Raw genomic sequence first — 22,251 nt, forward strand, 5'->3', positions numbered from 1 at the left:
TGGCTTGATTCAGGTTTCTGTTCTGTTAATTTCTAGCTAGAACATTTTTTACTCTATTAAAAAACGGTAACAGATCAATTGGCAGAAAAGGGGTCAAAAACTTAACCTCAATACCAGAGGAAACAACCAAAACATTAAAATTAGTCATTTTAAATTGCTGTGTAGCAAAAATACAAATGTATTTATTCAAATTAAAATCAAGATATCACAGTAAAAGGCCCTAACAGGTTCCCAAACATACATAAATGAAATTCACAACATAATAACATGTTGTGAAATACACTGATGTATGTTTGAGAGCCTGTTCAGGGCTTTTCACTAATTATATTTTGATTTTAATTTGAATAAATACATTTGTATTTTTGCTACACAGCAATGTAAAAGGACGGATTTCATCTCAGCAGATTAATTGGCAACCTACGAGGAATCACCAACATTAGCTTGGGCCGCTGTCAATCACACGGCCTCCGCAAAACACTGCCTGTCTTTCTAAAGCTGGGAGGATTTACAGAACTTTTCGAAGAGGTGTCTGTTCCACAAAACTGGGGCCACAGTGAAGAAGGCCTAGGAAGTCAGAGTCAGATGTCTAAATACTGCAGATGCAAGATTGAACTATGCCAGACACAGGCATTTGCAATCTCAGATCAAAGAGGATCCAGATTGATCGACTTCTCCTCCATAAATCTGACCAAACCCCTTTTAAAGCTATCCAGATTATTGGCCATCACCATCTCCTGTGGCAACATATTCCAAACACCAACCACATGTTGCGTGAAAAAATGTTTCCTTTTATTAGTCCTAATTCTTCCCCCCAGCATTTTCAATGGATGCCCCCTGGTTTTAGTATTGTGAGAAAGAGAGAAAAAATTCTCCCTGTCGACATTTTCGACCCCATGCATAATTTTATAGACTTCAATCATATCCCCCCTCAGACGTCTCCTCTCCAAACCAGGGAGTCCCAAACGCTGCAGCCTCTCCTCATAAGGAAGGTGCTCCAGTCCCTCAATCATCCTCGTTGCCCTTCTCTGCACTTTTTCTATCTCTTCGATATCCTTACATGCCGATCCTGAAAACCACAGCACCTAACAAATTTAAAGTAGTAACCTTGGGAGTTGTTGGTTTGAAAGACAATGTAAAAATGCAAAAAACAAACGGAAAACAACAGCGGCAATTTAGACACATCATCTGAAACACCCACCAGCTGAAATCTAACATGCAGAAGAATCAGCGCTAAGTCGTAGTAATTGCACCAGACTAATAGAATGCAGAGCCATCAAAATAACAGTAATTGCAGATTGAAGTAACACAATGAGAAACGCCAGCTAGCCGAGTACGTTTAGGGCATAGGTGTCAAACTCGCGGCCCTCCAGATGTTATGGACTACAGTTCCCATCACTCCCTGTCAGCATGCTGGCAGGGGATGATGGGAACTGTAGTCCATAACATCTGGAGGGCCGCGAGTTTGACACCTGGGGTTTAGGGCATCACTGCATCAACAGGTGGTGGCATCAGAAACTACTTCTGGCGCCACCTCTGAAAAGATTATGCCCCATATACCCATCAGCTTCCATTCGGCTCAAACTGGCCAGCACCGCAGGGCACCAAGTGTGGATATGAAGGCACAGGCTGGCTTGTGAAAGCTCTGAAACCTTTCTGTCCCCAAGACTAGTCCCCACTCACCTGCTGGGAAGTCAAACTTAAGGCAGGACTGGTCAGCTCTGTTTTATCTTGCGACTTCTCTCTTGCCAAGCGGGCGGCTTCCTTGACCTCCTGGAACTTCTCTGCAAACTGTAAATCGGTGCGGCAGGATCAAGAGAGGAAGTAAACCCCCCGCCATCTTGGACGGCTGAGCCCCCACAAGCCACGAAGACCCAGGCTAGATTCCATGAGCCCTGTCCCCACCGCTGCCTTCTCGCCTTCCCCTCTGCCCCAAGGAAAAGTCAAAGGAGTTCTAGAACTTGGCCATGGAATGAGGGCTGGCCCACCTAGCAAACCTGCAGCTCTGACTAACATTTACCTCAGCAAGCATCACCATGTGGTGCAAATGCTACATTTGTTGAGATAATGTGAAACATGGTCCTACAACATAATGGGGGAAATCTGCAGGGGAAAGGAAGGGAACCCTGTGTTTTCCCTCTAACATGCTGATCCTGAGGAAGGACCCTGCCTTTTATAACTGCAATGAAGGAGGAAGAGAAAAACAAGGAATGTGTGTGTGTGTGTGTGTGTGTGTGTGTGTGTGTGTGGGTGTGTGTGGGTGTGTGTGGGTGTGTGTGTGTGTGTGTGAGAGAGAGAGAGAGAGAGAGAGAGATGGCGCCCGCTACTCTTTCTACAGCCGCCATTTCAAGATGGCGCCCGCTACTCTTTCCACAGCCGTCATTTTAAGATGGCGCCCCCTACTCTTTCTACAGCTGCCATTTTAAGATGGCTACCGCCATTCTCTACAGTCATTTCATTTCCAAGATGCATACCGCTATTTCTACAGTCAGCCATTTCCAAGATGCATAGCCGCTGCTTTCTACAGCACGCCATTTTAAGATAAGGCTCTGCTTCTTTCTACACGCCGCCATTTCAAGATGGTGCTATTTCTACAGCCGCCATTTCAAGATGGCGCCCGCTACTCTTTCTACAGCCGCCATTTCAAGATGGCGCCCGCTACTCTTTCTACAGCCGCCATTTCAAGATGGCGCCCGCTACTCTTTCCACAGCCGTCATTTTAAGATGGCGCCCCCTACTCTTTCTACAGCTGCCATTTTAAGATGGCGCCCGCTACTTTCTACAGCCGCCATTTTAAGATGGCGCCCGCTGCTCTTTCTACAGCCGCCATTTCAAGATGGTGCCCGCTACTCTTTCTACAGCCGCCATTTCAAGATGGTGCCCGCTACTCTTTCCACAGTTGCCATTTTAAGATGGTGCCCGCTACTCTTTCCACAGTTGCCATTTTAAGATGGTGCCCGCTGCTCTTTCTACAGCTGCCATTTTAAGATGGCGCCCGCTACTCTTTCTACAGCCGCCATTTTAAGATGGTGCCCGCTACTCTTTCCACAGCTGCCATTTTAAGATGGTGCCCGCTACTCTTTCCACAGCCGCCATTTTAAGATGGAGCCCGCTGCTCTTTCTACAGCTGCCATTTTAAGATGGCGCCCGCTGCTCTTTCTACAGCTGCCATTTTAAGATGGCGCCCGCTGCTCTTTCTACAGCCGCCATTTTAAGATGGCGCCCGCTGCTCTTTCTACAGCCGCCATTTTAAGATGGTGCTTGCTACTCTTTCTACAGTCGCCATTTCAAGATGGCGCCCACTACTCTTTCTCAAACCCCCTCCGTTACCCACAGGCTCAACAAGTTTGGGGTCCCACAGAATAGGAGCTGAGTACCCCCCTCCCTGTTCCACTGGATGAAGCCAAAGAGTCCAAGGCTTGCCCCTCTACCCTTCTGCCCAAACCCACAGTATCCCTGCTGCCCTGGACGCTGGCCCCTGCAGAACGTTACCTGGGAGAGGTGCTGCTCAGAAGCAAAGCCCAGCCCATACACTGTGTTGGCTCGACTGTCAGCCCACTGGCCAAATTTCTGTGAGGTTTTCGTGAAGGTCATGTTGGGGGTGATGGTACTGTTGATGATGGCCTGCAAGGAGATACAGCAGTGAGGGGTCAAGGCTCAGATAGTTGCAGCTCATACCAGGCACAGGAACTAGTTCTGAGGTGGGCTTTATTGCACGAAGCAGGTGCAAAAGAAAGCCATCTCTTGGAGAGCCAAGTTACTAGTCCCTTTAGTGAGCGGTGATGGCGAACTAGCCGGCATTCTCCAGCATGGATTATGGACTACAATTCCCATCAGTTTCCCTGCCACGCCGCGGCCAATTGGCCATGCTGATGGAGACTGATGGGAATTGTAGTCCATAACATCTGGAGTGCCGAAGGTTCGCCACCACTGCCCTATGGTCTAAAAACAAACGACGCAAGGCTTGCTTCTGGGGCCTCACCTTTGTGCCTCCCACGCTGATGATGCGGTAGACATTGCGGGTGGCATCGTAAAAGTAGGAGACGGTCAACGCGTGCTTGCTAGCCGGGATCCAGTTCCTCTTGGTGGATGGGTCGATCTGGAATATGTGGGCTCGGGTGCTGAAGATTGGCTGCTCCCTGGGGTGAGGCAGCAGAGACTGAATTTAGAAATTCCCACAACCTAAAAAAAACACCCAACTCTCTCTATTCTACACGGGGCTCATGAGGCGGACTGACCTCTCTACAGCTGCTGCAAAGGAGGTAGAGGTTCAGCTCAACCGAGAGGAAGAAGAAGAGGAAGACTCCTCTCCTGTAAGGAGTCTCAACGCGGCATACAAACCTCTTCACTTCTTCTTCCCACAACAGACATCTAGGGAGGGAGGTGGGGCCAGAGGAACATCTGAGGGTAAATGACAAACTGCCAGCCAAGGCGCCCCCCCAGGGAATTGGGGCCCCACACCCTCCAGCCCCTCGATTTCTCGGCTCCCCAGTTGAAAGGCAGCTGGCAGTCTCTTCTGCCCCTCTGCCCCTTCGGGAGGCCGCTGTAGAAGAGACTGTTATCTGACCCGCCAGAGAGCTAAGCTTTTATAAGCTTTTCGAGGTCGGAGGGGCAGAGCTCAGAGGCTTGGAGCCACACACCTTACCCATTCTGCACTGGGGCATGCCGGCCATTCCTCTCCAAGTTCCCCCCCTCCTCAGCCCGCCAAAGTGCTTATAAAAGCAGCTCTCCGAGGCCAGGGACGGGAGTCCTTTTTGGCCTCCCTAGAGGGGAGGGCAGAAGGGACTGCCAGCTGCCGGCTGGGAGCCCGGCGGGGGGGCGGGCGGAGCTGGGTGCCGTCGACCCTGCCCATGTCATCATCGACATGGGCAGGGTCAATGGCGCTCAGCTCCGCCCCTCGCTGCCGTCTTCCTGGTCACATGGGCGCCAATTTTTGCATTCATCGTGACTCCAGAAGAGTGGCGCAAATATGCCACTGGGTGGGGCTGAGACAGTTCCAAGGTCACCTGGTAAACTTCATGTGTAAGAGCAGGGAAACAAATCCAGTTCACCAGGTAAGAGTCGGCCACTCAGGTGGAAGACTGGGGAACCAAACCCAGTTCTCCAGACTAGAATCCATTGCTCTACATCCTGGCTCTCTTTCATGATATCTCTCATGAAATATTAGACATGGAAAGGGGAAAGGCCTGATGGGAAAAGTAAAAAGAATGAGAAGGGAAAGCTATGGGATAGGGGCTGTAAAGGCTGAATCAAAGATTTCTTGTGTTGGAAGGAAACCCAGAGATCATCTAGTTTAACCCCCACTCCATGCAGGGGACGCAAAGTTAGACTGCTACCCGGGGTCTTACTTGAAGACCTCCAGAAAGGAAAATCACATTTCTGGGATAAACTGCTTTTCCCACTAGGAAGTTTCTTTTAACGTTCAAACCAAACCTACCCTACTCAAATTCCCTGCCACCCAGTAAATTTCTCCTAATGTTCAACCAAAATCTATATTCCTCATGGATCTCACAAACCACCTGCCAACATTAAAACAACCCTCAGCAACCACAAACGACCCCTACAAAGTAGGGGGGGGAATCCTCTAGATATTCATATCTGACGATTTACGTCTCTTTTTCACTTCTTTGCTCAAAAGAAGGGGTACAAACGACTGCAAATAACTGACGTTTGAGAACACACACGAACATATATCAAACACACAATTCAGCATTACAGGTCAAGCCGTTACCTAATTGTTGACATTGGTTAATAATGACGGAGACAGGTGGTAAGAAGACAAAAGGGTTAGACAGACATCGGTTGCCTCAGCGAGTGAGTCCCCGCAGCTGAAATTCTGCTTTGGTTGGGGTCTGGCGGGCGGTTCATTTCCTAGCAATGAAAAATCAGCACTGTTAGTCGCCACACACAACGTAGCGCAGAGGACAAAAAAGCAAGATGCGGAGGCTGAAGATACCTCAGCGTGATTGAGCCGGGTTGAGCCAAAGTTTTTCTGAGCTGTTAATGTGTAATGATTTTCGGCTACTGGGAAGTTGGCACCCACAGAGCTTTCTGATGCTGGCTCTCTTCACCCCGTTAACTCTCGGCCGGGTTTGTGTCTTGACGCCCAAATAGAGTAGAAGTCAATTTCAGAATGGGGATAGGCTGACAGAGGGGCTTTCCCCACTGACAGAGTTGAACTGGTTTCGACCTAGGTTTACCTCAGTGAATCCGCACTGCCACCGAGCTCCACATTGTTTTGTCTCAGTTCCCCACTCAGAACTGCGACGCCCTTGTCGCGGTGCATAGACTACACTTTTCTGCCGAACAAGGTTGATACCGCTGCTTCCGGCGGGAAGCATCAACGCACACCTCATCCGTTCAACCAATCATGAGCCGCTTTTGTGGCATGCGCAGAACAAGAGAGTCGTGGCGGGCAGAAAGCGCATGTAACTGTAAACTGGGAAAAAAAAGAACGCTCCCGTTTCCCGCCAATCACGATCGAGGAGCAAAACAGGCACCAAGATGATCCCGCCCACTTAGCTCAGTCCCAGGGGGCCAACTCAGTTGCTGTGGGGACAGCCTGGAATCGCCCTCCACTGAAGGGAACCGAGTCGACCTTAGCTCCCTTCTGTAGTGGGGAAAGCCCCAGAGACACAACTTGAGCAGTGGTGCAAAAATGGGAACACAGGTGTAGCATACTGGGTGTCAGGATGCCTAGTGGGAGCTGGGAGCTGTTGGAGCTTTCTGGGCTTTGGGGGAATGGGAAGTTAAGCTATGGGTGCACTGTGTGGTGCTAACTGTATCATCGCCAGGTGCAGGTCAAAGTAGGCTCCAACGGACTAATGCTCTTACCATACTGTCTGCATATTTCCCTGTACTGTTCACGGGGGGGGGGGTGGGGTGGCAGTGACGTAGGTATAGATTTTTTATGGGGGGGTTCGGGGTGTGGCCACGCCTCCCCAAGCCACGCCCATGGCCTCAGTGCTTATAAAAAGCAGCTCTCCGAGGCAAGGAACGGCAGACTTCTGTGACCTGCCCACCCCCCACCGGCTGGGCTCCCCAGCTGGCAGCCGGCAGTCCCTTTTCTCTCCCCTCCAGGCAGAGGGGTAGCTAGGGAAAATGGAGCCCAGTGCAAAAACCGAGTTTTGCTCACACCCCTCCCCACTATGGGCGGCTGCTGTGATGCTGGAATCCACCCTCAAACAGCATCACTTTCAACTGTAGTTTGGTAGATTCTCCTTTTAAATCCATTTTAAAAGGGAGAATCTGATTTAATAAGCTCTTTGCATTGAAAATGATGGTGTTTTGGGGTGGATTCTTCCCACCCTGAAACAGCAATGCACTCTTTGAACTAGGGACCTCAGATTCTCACTTTTAAATCCATGCGAAGTGGGTGAATTTAAAAAGAGAATCTGGGGAAATTTAAGGGGCACCTGCTGTCAGGGTACAGTGTTAAACCCCAGCAGCACCAAACTTTTAGGGTATCTTTAGGAGACTCTCCTGATGATACCACCCAGGTTTGGTGACGTTTGTTTCAGGGGGTCCAAAGTTATGGACTCTCCTATTAGCTCCCATTGGAAACAATGGGGATGGAGGTACACCCTTTGGGAGTCTGTAACTTTGGACCCCCTGAACCAACCTTCACCAAACCTGGGTGGTATCAGCAGCAGACTATCCTAATGATACCACCTAAGTTTAGTGAAGTTTGATTTGGGAGGTCCAAAGATATGGAGTTTAGTGAAGTTTGATTTAGAAGGTCCAAAGATATGAACCCTCAAAAGGGTAGCCCCATCTGCTATTAGCTCCCATTGGAAACAATGGGGGATGGGGCACCCCTTTTGGGGGTCCATAACTTTGGACCCCCTGAACGAAACTTCACCAAACCTGGCTGGTATCACCAGGAGTGTCACCTGACGATAGCCTGAAATTGTGGTGCCATTAGCCTACCAAATGCGCCCCCTGCAGGCCAAAAACAAAAAAACACTTTAAAATGCAAAAACCCACAAACAGGGGCGGAGCTTCGGACATGCAGTGGGGGGGGGTTGAACCCGAGAAACCCCCCCCCCTTACCTATGTCCCTGGTGGGTGGGTGAAACACTCAAAGATATTACTACTGTATGCGCGGGAAAAGCTCAATTCTGGCTTTTCCAAGCTGTCCTCAAGATGAATAAAACCTCTGTTCTCTACAAGGTGTTGTTTCAATCATTGAGGATTTGTCACTGGGTTAGATCCAACATATTTGTTCTGTTGAGAGAGGTGCATCTATCAGGCAAAAGGAGCGAGGCTCCTTGGACCTAAAGAGGGGATGCTTCCCCACAGAGCACATCCAATAGATCCAACACACTGACTCCACATGGTAGCGTACTGCAAAGTCCTGTAAGGAATTTGTAGGTGAAAATGGCCCAGTTTTAGCATGCTTGGGAGGTTTGGGAAGGGCAGCACGTCAAACACCTCTGCAGTTTCTCCTCCACGAACTGCTGCTTGAACGGACTTGCAGCCTGATAAAATAATCTACATTCACGCTGACGGGGCAGGAGAAAAAACCAGATACCCAGAATGCTAGACCACAGAGAACGATGGGTTTTGTTTGTTTGTTTGCATACGCAACGCCTCCCTCAGCAGACGCAGTCTACCTGAGGAGTATGATTTTGTTTTTTTCAATTCCAGGACTTCCATAAAGCTTTCGTGCTGGCCCCTAGCAACAGGAGGAAGTTAGGATGATATCAGGCCCCAATCTACAGTCACCTCTTTGAATTCCAAGGGATCTTCAGAATACAGGGATCAGTTCCTTTGGAGTAAATGGCTGTTTTGAAGGGTGTGAAGGGTGGCCTCTACAGCACTGTACCCCATTGAGGTTCCTCCTTTCTCCAAATCCCACCTTCCCCAAATCTCCAGGAACGTCCCAACCTGGGGCTGGCAACCACAAGACGGACCCCTGCTGAGAAGACTTCCCTTCCTGACTCCTCCAGATGGAGCTGGTGCAAAGAGCAGAAGAGCAGACCGAGCCATGCTTTTACCCCGGTAAGCGGGCAGCCACTACTTGACCACCACAAGGGTTTCTGAAGTCCAGAGGCAGGGATGCTTCCCCCCCCCCCCCACACACACACACCCCATAAGAACATAAGAACAAGCCAGCTGGATCAGACCAGAGTCCATCTAGTCCAGCTCTCTGCTACTTGCAGTGGCCCACCAGGTGCCTTTGGGAGCTCACATGCAGGATGTGAAAGCAATGGCCATCTGCGGCTGTTGCTCCCGAGCACCTGGTCTGCTAAGGCATTTGCAGTCTCAGATCAAAGAGGATCAAGATTGGTAGCCATAAATCGACTTCTCCTCCATAAATCTGACCAAGCCCCTTTTAAAGCTATCCAGGTTAGTGGCCATCACCACCTCCTGTGGCAGCATATTCCAAACACCAATCACACGCTGCATGAAGAAGCGTTTCCTTTTATTAGTCCTAATTCTTCCCCCCAGCATTTTCAATGTATGCCCCCTGGTTCTAGTATTGTGAGAAAAAGAGAAAAATTTCTCTCTGTCAACATTTTGATCCCCATGCATAATTTTATAGACTTCAATCATATCCCCCCTCAGCCGCCTCCTCTCCAAACTAAAGAGTCCCAAACGCTGCAGCCTCTCCTCATAGGGAAGGTCCTCAATCATCCTTGTTGCCCTTCTCTGCACTTTTTCTATCTCTTTGATACCCTTTTTGAGATGCGGCGACCAGAACTGGACACAGTAGTCCAAGTGCGGTCACACCACTGCTTTATATAAGGGCATGACAATCTTTGCAGTTTTATTATCAATTCCTTTCCTAATGATCCCCAGCATAGAGTTTGCCTTTTTCACAGCTGCCATGCATTGAGTTGACATTTCCATGGAACTATCAACTAAGACGCCCAAATCCCTTTCCTGGTCTGTGACTGATAGCACCGACCCTTGTAGCGTGTATGTGCAGTTTGGATTTTTTGCCCCTATGTGTAACACCTCCCAGCCTTTGCTAAAGGAGCTGCGATGAAGGACAGGTTGGCCTCCCAGAACACACCCACTCGAGTGAGCCGCGATGTTCCCGAAGCCGAGGTTTCCCTGCCAACGTCTCAAGGCCGCCCAGAGGCAAAGGAGAGTTCGCAGGCGCACCACCGACATTCCCTTCTCTGTTCAAGACACTGGAGGGAAGGGAACGGGTCTTCTTCACGTCATGTAAGATTGCCAACTCCCATACTAGATGAAACAAACATCACAAAACCGTGCCAAACACAATATTATAACAATTCGATGCAGAACACAATAACACAATAACAATCTCACTAGGTGTAAGAATGTTTTTGGTAAACGAAATAAACCCATGTAAAGTCACAACGTATCTTGACGTTGAAGGCTGTGAGCCAGTGGTGGGATCCAAAAATGTTAGTAACAGGTTCCCATGGTGGTGGGATTCAAACTGTGGCGTAGCGCCAATGGGGCTGGGCGGGGAATGCACGGGGCGTACCGGGCATTCCGGGGGCGGGGCTGTGGCAAGGACGCAGCTGCTGCGCCGGTCCTTGGGCGGGAAACGAATGCACGCAGACGCAGGCTGCCACGCACGCCGGTGCACCTCCTGCTAGACTGCTTCAAGTTCTGCGCGCTCCTGCTGAGAGGAGGGGCGTAACTAAGGCAAAAATCACGTGGCAAAATCACCAATTAGTAACCCCCTCTCGTCACACACAAATCATTAGTAACCTACTCTCGGGAACCTGTGAGAACCTGCTGGATCCCACCTCTGCCGTGAGCGGTCTTGGACCTGCATACCTACGGGATAGCCTCTCTCGTATTGGTCCCTCCGCTGGTCAGAGGGAAACCTACTGGAAATCCTTGACCCAAAGGAGGTCCGGCTGGCTTCCATGAGGGCTAGGGCTTTTTCAGCCCTGGCCCCTATCTGCTGGAACAAACTCTCCAGTGAGATCAGGGTCCAGCAGTACCTGAATGACTTCCGCCAGGCTTGTACTTTTCCGCTAGGCATTTCCACCTAGCCAGCCGGCCTGACCTGCTATCATGACTGGCCTCCCAGGGGCGCAATAGGGGTGGGTGGTTTTTTTAGCACCATCTGTCAGTTGTTTTAATGTTTTAATACTTGGTTGATGTTTTGTGGTTGTTTTAAATGGCAACTTTTATTGTTGTTGCTGTCCTGAGCAACCTGTTGGGAAGGGCAGGGTATAAATATAAATAAATAAAAATAAAAATTGCCATGTTGAATTACTAACAATACGGCATCTACAAAAATGATTATGACTCCTTGTGCAATTATAATACAGAACGGTTATAATATTGTGTTTGGCACAGTTTTGGGATGTTTATTTAGCTTCATTACTGTGCTACACCCAGTAATATTAGACAACTTTCCATTGGGGCAGGGGTCACCCTATGACCTCGCGTCCCAGATGTTCATGGACTACAAATCCCATCAGCCCCTGCCAGGATGACCAATTGGCCATGCTGGCAGGGGCTGATGGGATTTGTAGTCCATGAACATCTGGAGAGCCGCAGGTTGCAGACCCCTGCCCCAATGGAAAGTTGTCTAATATGGCATCTACAAAAATGATTATGACTCCTTGTGCAATTATAATACAGAACGGTTATAATATTGTGTTTGGCACAGTTTGGGGATATTTATTTAACTTCATTACTGTGCTACACCCAGTAATATTAGACAACTTTCAATTGGGGCAGGGGTCTGCAACCTGCGGCTCTCCAGATGTTCATGGACTACAAATCCCATCAGCCCCGGCCAGCAAGGCCATGCTGGCAAGGGGCTGATGGGATTTGTAGTCCATGAACATCTGGAGAGCCGCAGGTTGCAGACCCCTGAATCGGGGTATGGAGATCACCCAAAACTACACAACAGATTCCCCTGGAGAATTCCCCTGGAGAAAACAGAAGCTTTGCAGGTTGGGTTTTGACATTGTACCTTGCTAAGGTCCCACCATCCTTAAATTTTGGTCTTCCCAGGATCTCTCCACGGTCCATATATCCAGGAATAGCACAACCTTGTGTTGGCAACCCTATAATCCCATGCCCTTCTCAAGGCCCTCTGAGGCACGGAAGACCTGCCTGTTTTGTGCTGGCTGTTTGCTCGACAAGCGAGCAAGGGAGAACCGCAGAAACATGGGGAGCATAGCAACGAAAACACACAATGCAACCGAGAGAGAAAGGACCAGAGGAAAACAAAAAGGGAGACAGGAAAAGGGAAACAATGGCGGAGAACGAAGCCGCCGTGGGGGAGGTGATACCCTGTTTCCTCGAATATAAGACATCCCCGAAAAATAAGATGTAGTAGAGGTTTTGCTGAAGTGCAAAATATAAGGCATCCCCCGAAAGTAAGACGTAGCAAAGTTTTTGTTTGGAAGCATGCCCGACGAACAGAACACAGAAAAATAAGACATCCCCTGAAAATAAGACATAGCGCATCTTTGGGAGCAAAAATTAATATAAGACACTGTCTTATTTTCGGGGAAATACCGTATTTCCCTTCTCCCGAAGGAAGCAGCCATTCCTCTACCGTGTTTCCCTGAAAATAAGACAGTGTCTTATGTTAATTTTTGCTCCCAAAGATGCGCTATGTCTTATTTTCAGGGGATGTCTTATTTTTCTGTGTTCTGTTCGTCGGGCATGCTTCTAAACAAAACCTTTGCTACGTCTTACTTTCGGGGGATGCCTTATATTTCGCACTTCAGCAAAACCTCTACTGCAGTGATGGCGAACCTTTTCGAGACCGAGTGCCCAAATTGCAACCCAAAACCCATTTATTTATCGCAAAGTGCCAACATGACAATTTAACCTGAATACTGAGGTTTTAGTTTAGAAAAAAAACGGTTGGCTCTGAGGCGTGCGTTACTTGGGAGTAAGCTTGGTGGTAGTCGTTAGCTTTGCTTTGAAGCAACCGTGCAACTCTTCCAACGGGTGAATCACGACCCTCAGAAGCAAGCCCCATTGCCAGCAACCGAGGCACCTGTTGGTAATACTTTACTTTACCCCCAGGTAAAGAATCGCGCTTTAATTCTTCGCATGAAAATCAGTGGTGTTTAACCGACTTCCCCAAAACTAGGTCTTAGGTTTAATGCTAACAATTGAGCCCAGCGGCCCAGGCCAGCCTTGATGTGGGAGGGGGACGACTCTGCTTGTGCGTGCCCAGAGAGTGGGCTCTGAGTGCCACCTCTGGCACCCGTGCCATAGGTTCGCCACCACTGCTCTACTGTGTCTTATTTTCAGGGGATGTCTTATATTCGGGGAAACGGGGTGGGTGTGTGTGGACACAGGTTTGGTCCCGCTGGGCCACACAAAAAGGTCCCTTTGGCTTGTACCATCAGATAGCAACAGGAACTCTGGGAAAGCTCTAGCAGGCCCCCCCCCCCCACACACACACACACCCTGCCTCTCATCTTCAGCAACTAGAAGTTAAAGATGGGCTGTTCCTAAATGGAGAAATGCCCTTACCTGGATATCTCGGGTTAACCGCATCTTATTTTTTAAATTTATTTTTGCATTTTCATCCCGCCCAACTCCCCACAGGGATCAGGGCGGCCAAAAAATGAATGCAGCAAACAATAAAACGTGAAACAGTTAATTAAATATGCCAGCTAACTCCCAAATCACAAATCCCACAACTACAAAAACTAAAATACAATGAACGAACATAGAGTCTGCTCCACCTAGAAGAGAAGAAGAGTTTGGATTTATATCCCCCCTTTCTCTCCTGTAGGAGTCTCAAAGGGGCTTACAATCTCCTTGCCCTTGCCCCCTCACAACAAACACCCTGTGAGGTAGGTGGGGCTGAGAGAGCTCCGAGAAGCTGTGACTAGCCCAAGGTCACCCAGCTGGTGTGTGTCAGAGTGCACAGGCTAATCTGAATTCCCCAGATAAGCCTCCACAGCTCAGGTGGCAGAGCGGGGAATCAAACCCGGTTCCTCCAGATTAGAATGCACCTGCTCTTAACCACTACGCCACTGCTGCTCCTCCAGATTAGAATGCACCTACAGCATAACCCTCCCCATACGGTCCCGCAGTCAGATCTCGGAAGCCAAACAGGATTGGCCTTAGCTAGTATTTGGGTGGGGGACCACCAAGGAAGTCCAGGGTAGCTAGGCAATGGCAAACTACCCCTGAACATCTCTTTCCCTGAGCTGGATAGCCCAGGCTAGCTTCATCTTGTCAGATGGATCCTCTGAAGATGCCAGCCACAGATGCAGGCGAAACGTCAGGAGAGAATGCTGCTAGAACACGGCCATACAACCCAGAAACCACACAGCACCCAAATGTATACAAATTGCTTTTTTCATTAGTCCAGTGGGAGAGATGTCATAATTTTTTCCAAAACATCTGGTTATTGTGTTGTGAAATTATTTTGGTTACTTATCAGTAAATTGCTACTCCAGTGGGAGACACAATTTTTGAAGTATTTATTGTAGCCTGGTTGGTACAAGTTTTCTTCTTTTCACTTTGGTTGTGTACCTTCCCCTTTTGCATAGCAAGCATGCTTATAATCAAGGAGGACAGCGCTCTGCAATTAGTTTTTTCTTATGAAGGACATTGCGAGTAGCCTGGTTGGTACAAGTTTTCTTCTTATCGCAATTGGCCATGCTGGCAGGGGCTGATGGGAATCGCAGTCCATGAACATCTGGGGCGCCGGAGTTGGACCCCCCTGGCCTACACGGACTGGCAAGATCTGGCCGACTTTGGATTTGCTGCTAATGGAAAAGTTTGGTCCTTGCTGGGAGGCGGCTGCCTGTCTTTATCCCACGGCGACTTTCCTAGCAATTTAAAAATAGCCTCCCCGACGCTGTTGGGGTCAGGTCAGGTATCTCTCTTCCCCTCCCCTCCCCTCTCCCCATATGGGAGCTTCAGGTTCTTCCGCACACATCAGTAGACTCTAACAATGCCTGGATTTGCCGGGGATGCGTTGGCAAGCACCAGCCGCAGCGGAGGAAGCCACGTGGAAAGCACCAGCACTGGAAGGGAAAGACACACACCACACACACACACGCTGCATGCCGACTGTACTGGACGCAATTCCGTGTCCTCGTTTCTTCTAGTTCTTCAGGCAAAAGATGAGGAAACGGGAGCGTGAAAGGGCTAGCCACCAGCGGGAAGGGCTTGGGCAGAGTCTGCTCCTGAACGGATGCTTAAGGATGCCAACCTCCAGGTGAGACCCGGGGATCCACTAGCAACAAAAAAAAAAACAACCTATCTGCTTGGAATCTGCATAATGGGCCTAAATAGAAAAACGATTAAGGGCATATGGGTTACGCTGCAGCCAATGAAGCAAATTATCACAGCTACAAGGGAAAAAAAGCTTCCTTCCAACTTAGTTTGCCCCGGAAGACGGCTGATCTGGCTACCTGGATCTATGCCACAGTAACACTGAGACTAGGCTACTGCAGCGTATTCGACACAGGCCTCCCCTTGAAATCAACTCAAAAACTCCAGTTTGTGCAGAATGCTGCAGCCGGGAACAAAACATGTCACACCCATTCCACAGCCACTATATAGGCCAGTGATGGCGAACCTTTTCGAGACCGTGCCCAAATTGCAACCCCAAACCTACTTATTTATCACAAAGTGCCAACATGGCAATTTAACCTGAATACTGAGGTTTTAGTTTAGAAAAAAAGGTTGGCTCTGACATGTGCGTTACTGAGGAGTAAGCTTGGTGCAGTCGGTGGCTTTGCTTTGAAGCAAGCCCCATTGCCAGCAACCGAGCTTACTCCCAGGTAAAGGATCACGCTTAAGTTCTTCTCATGAAAATCAGTGGGGTTTAACAGCATTTAACAGGGTTACCTACACTGCTTCCCCAAAACTAGGTCTTCGGTTTAATGCTAATAATCAAGCCCAGCGGCCCAGGCCAGCCTAGATGGGGCGCAATTCCCCCCCACATGACGAACTCTGTTTGCGTGCGCGCCCACAGAGAGGGCTCTGAGTGCCACCTCTGGCACCCATGCCATAGGTTCACCACCACTGATATAGGCTGACCATCAGTTGCTGGGCTCAATTCAAGGTACTGGGTACTTGGCACATAGCCCTTCATAGGTCTTTGACCTTCGTATCTGGAAGACCGCCCTTCTTCCTATGCTTGGCTGCAAGAACTTCATTCATCTCAGCAGGGCCTTCAGCAAGTACAAGATCAACAACAGCCCAGACGCGTGCATTCTCCACAGCGGCCCCCCACCCAATGGAATGACCCGCCTGAGGAGGTCAGGAAAGCTCCCACGCCCCTGGCATTCAGTAAGCTGTGTAAAATTGTTCAGCTGCATTATAATAGAATGATTTCAATAGAGGGATCAGGGCTGTGGATTACACTATTAATATGTATTGTCTATGGCTGCATGCTTTATCTTGCTGTCGCTTCATTTATATCTCTACTTACGTAATGCTTTTTCTTGCATTGTTGGATACGTTGCTTTTTAAAATATTTATAACTTGTTTCTGATGCCTGCAATCCTAATCATAATATGTTGGTTGTTAGATGTCTCCATGTCTTATTGATTGCACAGACCTGCATTACATAATTTAAGAGAGAGAGAGAGAGAGAAAGAGAAAGAGAAAGAGAAAGAGAAAGAGAAAGAGAAAGAGAAAGAGAAAGGAAGGAAGGAAGGAAGGAAGGAAGGAAGGAAGGAAGGAAGGAAGGAAGGAAGGAAGGAAGGAAGGAAGGAAGGAAGGAAGGAAAGAAGGAAGGAAGGAAGGAAAGAAGGAAGGAAGGAAAGAAGGAAAGAAGGAAAGAAGGAAAGAAGGAAAGAAGGAAAGAAGGAAAGAAGGAAAGAAGGAAAGAAGGAAAGAAGGAAAGAAAGAAAGAAAGAAAGAAAGAAAGAAAGAAAGAAAGAAAAAAAAAAAAAAGGAAGGAAGGAAGGAAGGAAGGAAGGAAGGAAGGAAGGAAGGAAGGAAGGAAGAAAAGAAAGAAAAAAAGAAAAAGAAAGAAAAAAAGAAAAAAAAAAGAAAAGAAAGAAAGAAAAAAAAAAAAAAAAAAAAAAAAAAGAAAGAAAGAAAGAAAGAAAGAAAGAAAGAAAGAAAGAAAGAAAGAAAGAAAGAAAGAAAGAAAGAAAGAAAGAAAGAAAGAAAGAAAGAAGGAAAACCTTAAGGGGGCAATTGTTTCAAATATATTTCTGCATTTAAGAAGACTGGGAGGAAAGAGGCAAGAATGAACGGGGTGAGCTACATCAAATACAAATGTAGACTGAAGCATAAGCAAAGCATGTTACTGTCCTCTACCATGTGTCACCACAACCTAATATCAACAGGTTTGCTGCATTTGAATATGGAGGTTCCTCATAGCTGTCATAAAAAGATCAAAGTTCCATCTAATGTGGAATCTTGTTCTCAACAGTAGTAGCATGCCTGGTGGTTTCAGATATCTGGGAAGCAGGAGCTGAAGGCAGAAGTTCTTCTGCTGTAATTCAGCCACAGCATTTGGTCCTCCAAGGTGGACTGCCGCTGATGCTGGAAGTTCTTTTTTGTTATCCACTATCAGCGGTCTATTCTTCCTGACAAATCTGTCTAATCTTTTTAAAAAGCCTTTGAAAGTAGCAGCCCTTGCTACATCTTGTAGCAATAAGTTCCAGAAGCAAAACCATGCAATGTATGAATCATATGCTGCAGGTTTCGCTTCAGCTACTCATTGGCTGATTACGCACAAGGTGTTTACTGTGTGGTGGAGGAGAATGTCTGCCATGGCAACATTTTTGTACAGGTGTATTTCCTCTAGCCCCGTGTTAACTTCCCACTCTCTCCGCGGCAAGCAAATCCAGTTACAGCTTCGCTGCCAGAGTGGGGCATATTTGCCAGTGGGCACAGCATTGTCCCGGACCTATTCCCTTCACCCACAGCCAACTACCGTAGTCTTACTCCTTCCCAGAGGCGTAGCTAGGGAAAATGGAGCCCGGTGCAAAATCTGAGTTTTGCTGCCCCCCCCCAATGTTTGTTTGTATTTTTGGTGTTTTTTAGTGTTTTTTCAGTTTTAGGCCTGCAGGGGGCGCAGTTTTTAGGCTAGCAGCACAAACATTTCAGGCTATCTTTAGGAGACTATCCTGATGATACCAGCCACAGTTGGTGAAGTTTGGTTCAGGGGGTCCACAGTTATGGACCCTCATCTCCTATTAGCTCCCATTGGAAACCATGGCGGATGGGGCACCCCCTTTGGGAGTCCATAACCTTGGACCTCCTGAACCAAACCTCACCTAACTTGGGCGGTATCATCAGGAGATTCCCCTGAAAACTTCCTGAAATTTTGGTGCTGCTAGCCTAAAAACTGCGCCCCTTGCAGGCCAAAAACTGAAAAACACAAAAAAATACACACTTTGCCGTGTGAGACATCAGGTGGGGTTCCTCCCGCCCCACACGCAGGTAACTTTCACTCTCTGTGCCTCACCCACTGCTACCACATAACACACATACTTTCATACACATCCAGCTCATCCTCACACACATCACTCTGCCCTCCCTCACATCCAACCACCACTTACCCACTTCCTCACCCATATTCACCACAGCTCTCTTTAACTACAAGCGAGCTGGAGTTTGCCTTTTTCTTCTAAGAAAATCCGCGGGGTGGGGGCGAACCAACACTACCGGCTCCGCTTCTTTTGCACATGACCCTTTAAGAACCCAGGGAACTGGCCTCGATCTGAACGCCTCACCACCCTGCCTCTGCTGCCTGACTGGGATAGCCTCCTTTGCCCCAGTTCTGCCTTCCCCAAGCCAGGACTGTGCGTGTCAACCAGCCTCATGGACAGCGGGATTCGCACTCTGGACAGTTCCGTTGTGGAATGGAAAGTGTTACCTTATACTAAAAAAACAAGACACCACCATATAACAATGTGAATTGAAAAGGGAAAGAAGGATTCCATTTGACCACCCCCAAAAGGCTATGCTGCGGATCACTGGACCTGCATGGACATCTGTGTGGGTTGCGGACTGTGATGAGAAGAACAATTGCCACAGCAACGCATGGCCGGGCCCCGCTAGTTTTTAATAATATTGTTTGTATGTATGATCATTGAGAAAGGACAAAAAAAAAAAGGTCGAAACCCGTACGGTGGGTTGGACTATCGTTGGCTGTTAGCTTTGACAGTTGACGAAAGACCCCCAAGTCCAGAGGCAGAATATTTCCAGTCGTCTGGGGCTTAGGGGCATTCAGAGGGTAGGGGCCGCAGCCAACGAGCCCAGCTTCTCAACTTTGCCTTGGCATCCGACTGGCCGCTGCTGGAAACAAGCATTCCAGTGATATGAGCCGTTAGCCTGTTCCAGAAGGGCTCTGTCTAATTACAAAAGGCACACGAATCACGCTGAACTGTTGAAAGCGTGGCACGAAATGCCAAATTGGCAGGGTCCCTTTTGAAAAGGGGGAAGCCTGCTTTTCAAAATTCTCTGTGATCTCCTCTACTTGCCTTTGCCGAAGGGACCCCGGAGGGGGGATTCCTGCCTCTCATTTCTGAATCCCTCTTCTCCCCCGCTCTTCCCCCCTCCCCCTACAGCTTCCATTCCTCAATTACAGGGGTAAGTTATTGAAAAGAGGTCACTCCCCTACCCCTACCCCAATGGTTCTCAACCTTCCTAATGCCGCGACCCTTTAATACAGTTCCTCATGTTGTGGTGACCCCCAACCATAAAATTATTCCTATGTGTTTTCCAATGGTCTTAGGCCAGTGATGGCGAACCTTTTCAAGACCGAGTGCCCAAATTGCAGCCCAAAACCCACTTATTTATCGCAAAGTGCCAACACGGCAATTTAACCTGAATACTGAGGTTTTAGTTTAGAAAAAAACAGTTGGCTCCGAGGCACGCATTACTCGGGAATAAGCTTGGTAAAGCAACCGTGCAATGCTTCGAATGGGTGTATCATGACCCTAGGAGAGTTTACTCAGAAGCAAGGCCAGCCTAGATATGTGTGTGAATGTGTGTGTGTGTGTGGGGGGGTGATTTTCCGCTCCCCCTACATGACGAACTCTATGCACTCTGAGTGCCACCTCCGGCACGCGTGCCATCATAGGTTCGCCACCACTGTCTTAGGCGATGGTCTTAGGTGACCCCTGTGAAAGGGTCGTTCGACCCCCAAAGGGGTCGCGACCCACAGGTTGAGAACCGCTGCCCTACACCCTAGGCAGACTGAATGGGGCATTCATCTAACAGAGGAGTGTTTAAAAGATCTCACGTCTGCCTTGATCCATTATAGCTGTTCTCACTCAAATTTTCTGAGGAAGTGCAGTTTGTGGAATCGTACCTCTAGCTCCATGGTTGCGAACCTTTGGCACTCCAGATGTTATGGACTACAATTCCCATCAGCCCCTGCTAGCCAATTGGCCATGCTGGCAGGGGCTGATGGGAATTGTAGTCTATAACATCTGGAGTGCCAAAGGTTCGCCACCACTGCTTAGCTCCCTCAGCCCTCATACCTCCCAGGTTGCCTGCTCTGATCTGCCCACTCTTTGCAGAGCTAAATTTGATCCCGGCCTTGGCATGGACCCCACTTTTGAATACCACAGGTGCTGCCCGCAGGCCGCCAGGCAGGCTTCAGCGCACCTCAGCCAGGTGAGATTCCAAAGGAGAGGTAACCCACCCACCCCCATCTGTAAGGAACAACCTTCTGAACTCCACAGCCCATTGGAGGAGTAAGCCCACTCTCCTGTTTCTGGCACAGGTCAACAGCAAAGGCAGCTGGAGGAAAACAGGCAAGACCACAGTTTGGGCTAGTATTTGAGAAGATCCCAAAAAGAGCTCTGGTCCTACGGGATGGCTTCACCTTTGGGAGACTTTTTTGGAGTTCTGTCACTGTGTCGCTCTCCCAGGGGGAAGGGAGACTGCTCCCAACAGCAGCTGTGGCTGTCAAACAGAACCTCTGGGACGGTCTCCCATTTCCTGACATCGGATCCTGGAAGGTGACTGAGTGGTCAGCTAGTCCAGGCAAAGAGGAGAGCTGCTTTAGGCAGAGCTGTTCTTTGCTGTTTCCTCCACTGGGAACTAGGGTCCAATCAGTTTTATTACGGTCGAAGACCAGAAATGGTTAAATACAAACCACAATATACAATTTCCAAATAAAAATTTGGGGAATATTATTTTAAAACGACAAGAGTTTTACAGATACAAAATGTCGAAACCCGAAAATCAAACAAAATCTCAGAACTGAAAGCTCAAATGATGTTTAAGGCCAAAATATACAACGGATAATCCACATGACCTACCACTAATTTGTGTTTAAATCACCCTATTTATATCTATGACTTTTAACAGTACAGTGGAACCTCGGTTTTCATTGACTTCGGTTTTCATCGGTTTCGGTTTTCATTGATTTTTTCAGTGAAAAATTTGTCTCGGTTTTCATCGATTTGCCTCGGTTTTCATCGATTGGCAGTAAGGTGCAGGGGTTTGTGGAGAAAAATCACCCGGACAAAGCTGTTGCAGGCCGTGTCTGCAACTTGTTTAATGACAATGTCTTGCCCCATTTCAGACAAATCTTAAAGAGGCGTCAGAAACAGACCTCTTTGGACAGCTTTCTGGTGCGACATTGGTCCACTGGCTCTGAAGCTGGTCCCAGTGTTATTGTTTGTTACTGTTTTCAGCAATAAACACTATGTTTATTCACCCCAAAAGTGTGTTTTTTGGTATGTTTTTGGGAGTGCCTAGAACGGATTAATTGGATTTACATTGATTCCTATGGAAAAGTTTGCCTCGGTTTTCATCGGTTTCGGTTTTCATCAATTCTTTTCGGACGGATTATCAACGAAAACCGAGCACTGAGTTTCGCCACCACTCTTGTGATGTTAGGGTTATCGTCTTCAAGAAGCCTTTTCATACAACTTTCCTCTGAACCAGATAAGACTGCTATTGGGAGAGAGCTAAACATCTTTGCCCTCAGCTCCTTATGCAGGAGGCAACGTAGAAAAATGTGTGACAGGGTCTCAATTCCCCACATCTCATATGCACAAAGCCCATCAATGTACAGTATTTTCTTATATCTACCATTTAACGTTGCAGATGGAAGGGCATCACATCTGGCAAGTGTAAAAGCTCTCCTAAGTGACTGAATATCCAGATCATGGCAACTAGGGTCAGGGTCAGCATACCCTGAGGTGGGGCAGCCGTCGGGACCTGCAGCTTCCAGTAGGGTCCATTGCTGCTGACCCACACCCACCCACCTAAGAACATAAGAAAGAGCCTGCTGAATCAGACCAGAGTCCATCTAGTCCAGCACTCTGTACTCACAGTGGCCCACCAGGTGCCTTTGGGAGCTCACCTGCAGGATGTGAAAGCAAGGGCCTT

General features: G+C 48.4%; 1 protein-coding gene across 1 annotated transcript in view; it reads right to left on the bottom strand.

The window, feature by feature from the left end:
* Positions 1-22,251, bottom strand: part of HOMER3 (homer scaffold protein 3) — a 65,177-nt gene that overhangs the window by 30,474 nt on the left and 12,452 nt on the right. The window contains exons 3-6 of the mRNA XM_048497779.1: positions 5,729-5,868; positions 3,980-4,136; positions 3,490-3,621; positions 1,681-1,788 (exon numbers count right to left, since the gene is read on the bottom strand). Of these exons, the coding sequence (XP_048353736.1) occupies positions 1,681-1,788; positions 3,490-3,621; positions 3,980-4,136; positions 5,729-5,742 (411 nt within the window). The 5' untranslated portion in view covers positions 5,743-5,868. The remainder of the gene's footprint in view (positions 1-1,680; positions 1,789-3,489; positions 3,622-3,979; positions 4,137-5,728; positions 5,869-22,251) is intronic.

Source organism: Sphaerodactylus townsendi, linkage group LG05, assembly GCF_021028975.2.
Source record: "Sphaerodactylus townsendi isolate TG3544 linkage group LG05, MPM_Stown_v2.3, whole genome shotgun sequence".
In the NCBI taxonomy this organism is placed as follows: Eukaryota; Metazoa; Chordata; class Lepidosauria; order Squamata; family Sphaerodactylidae; genus Sphaerodactylus; species Sphaerodactylus townsendi.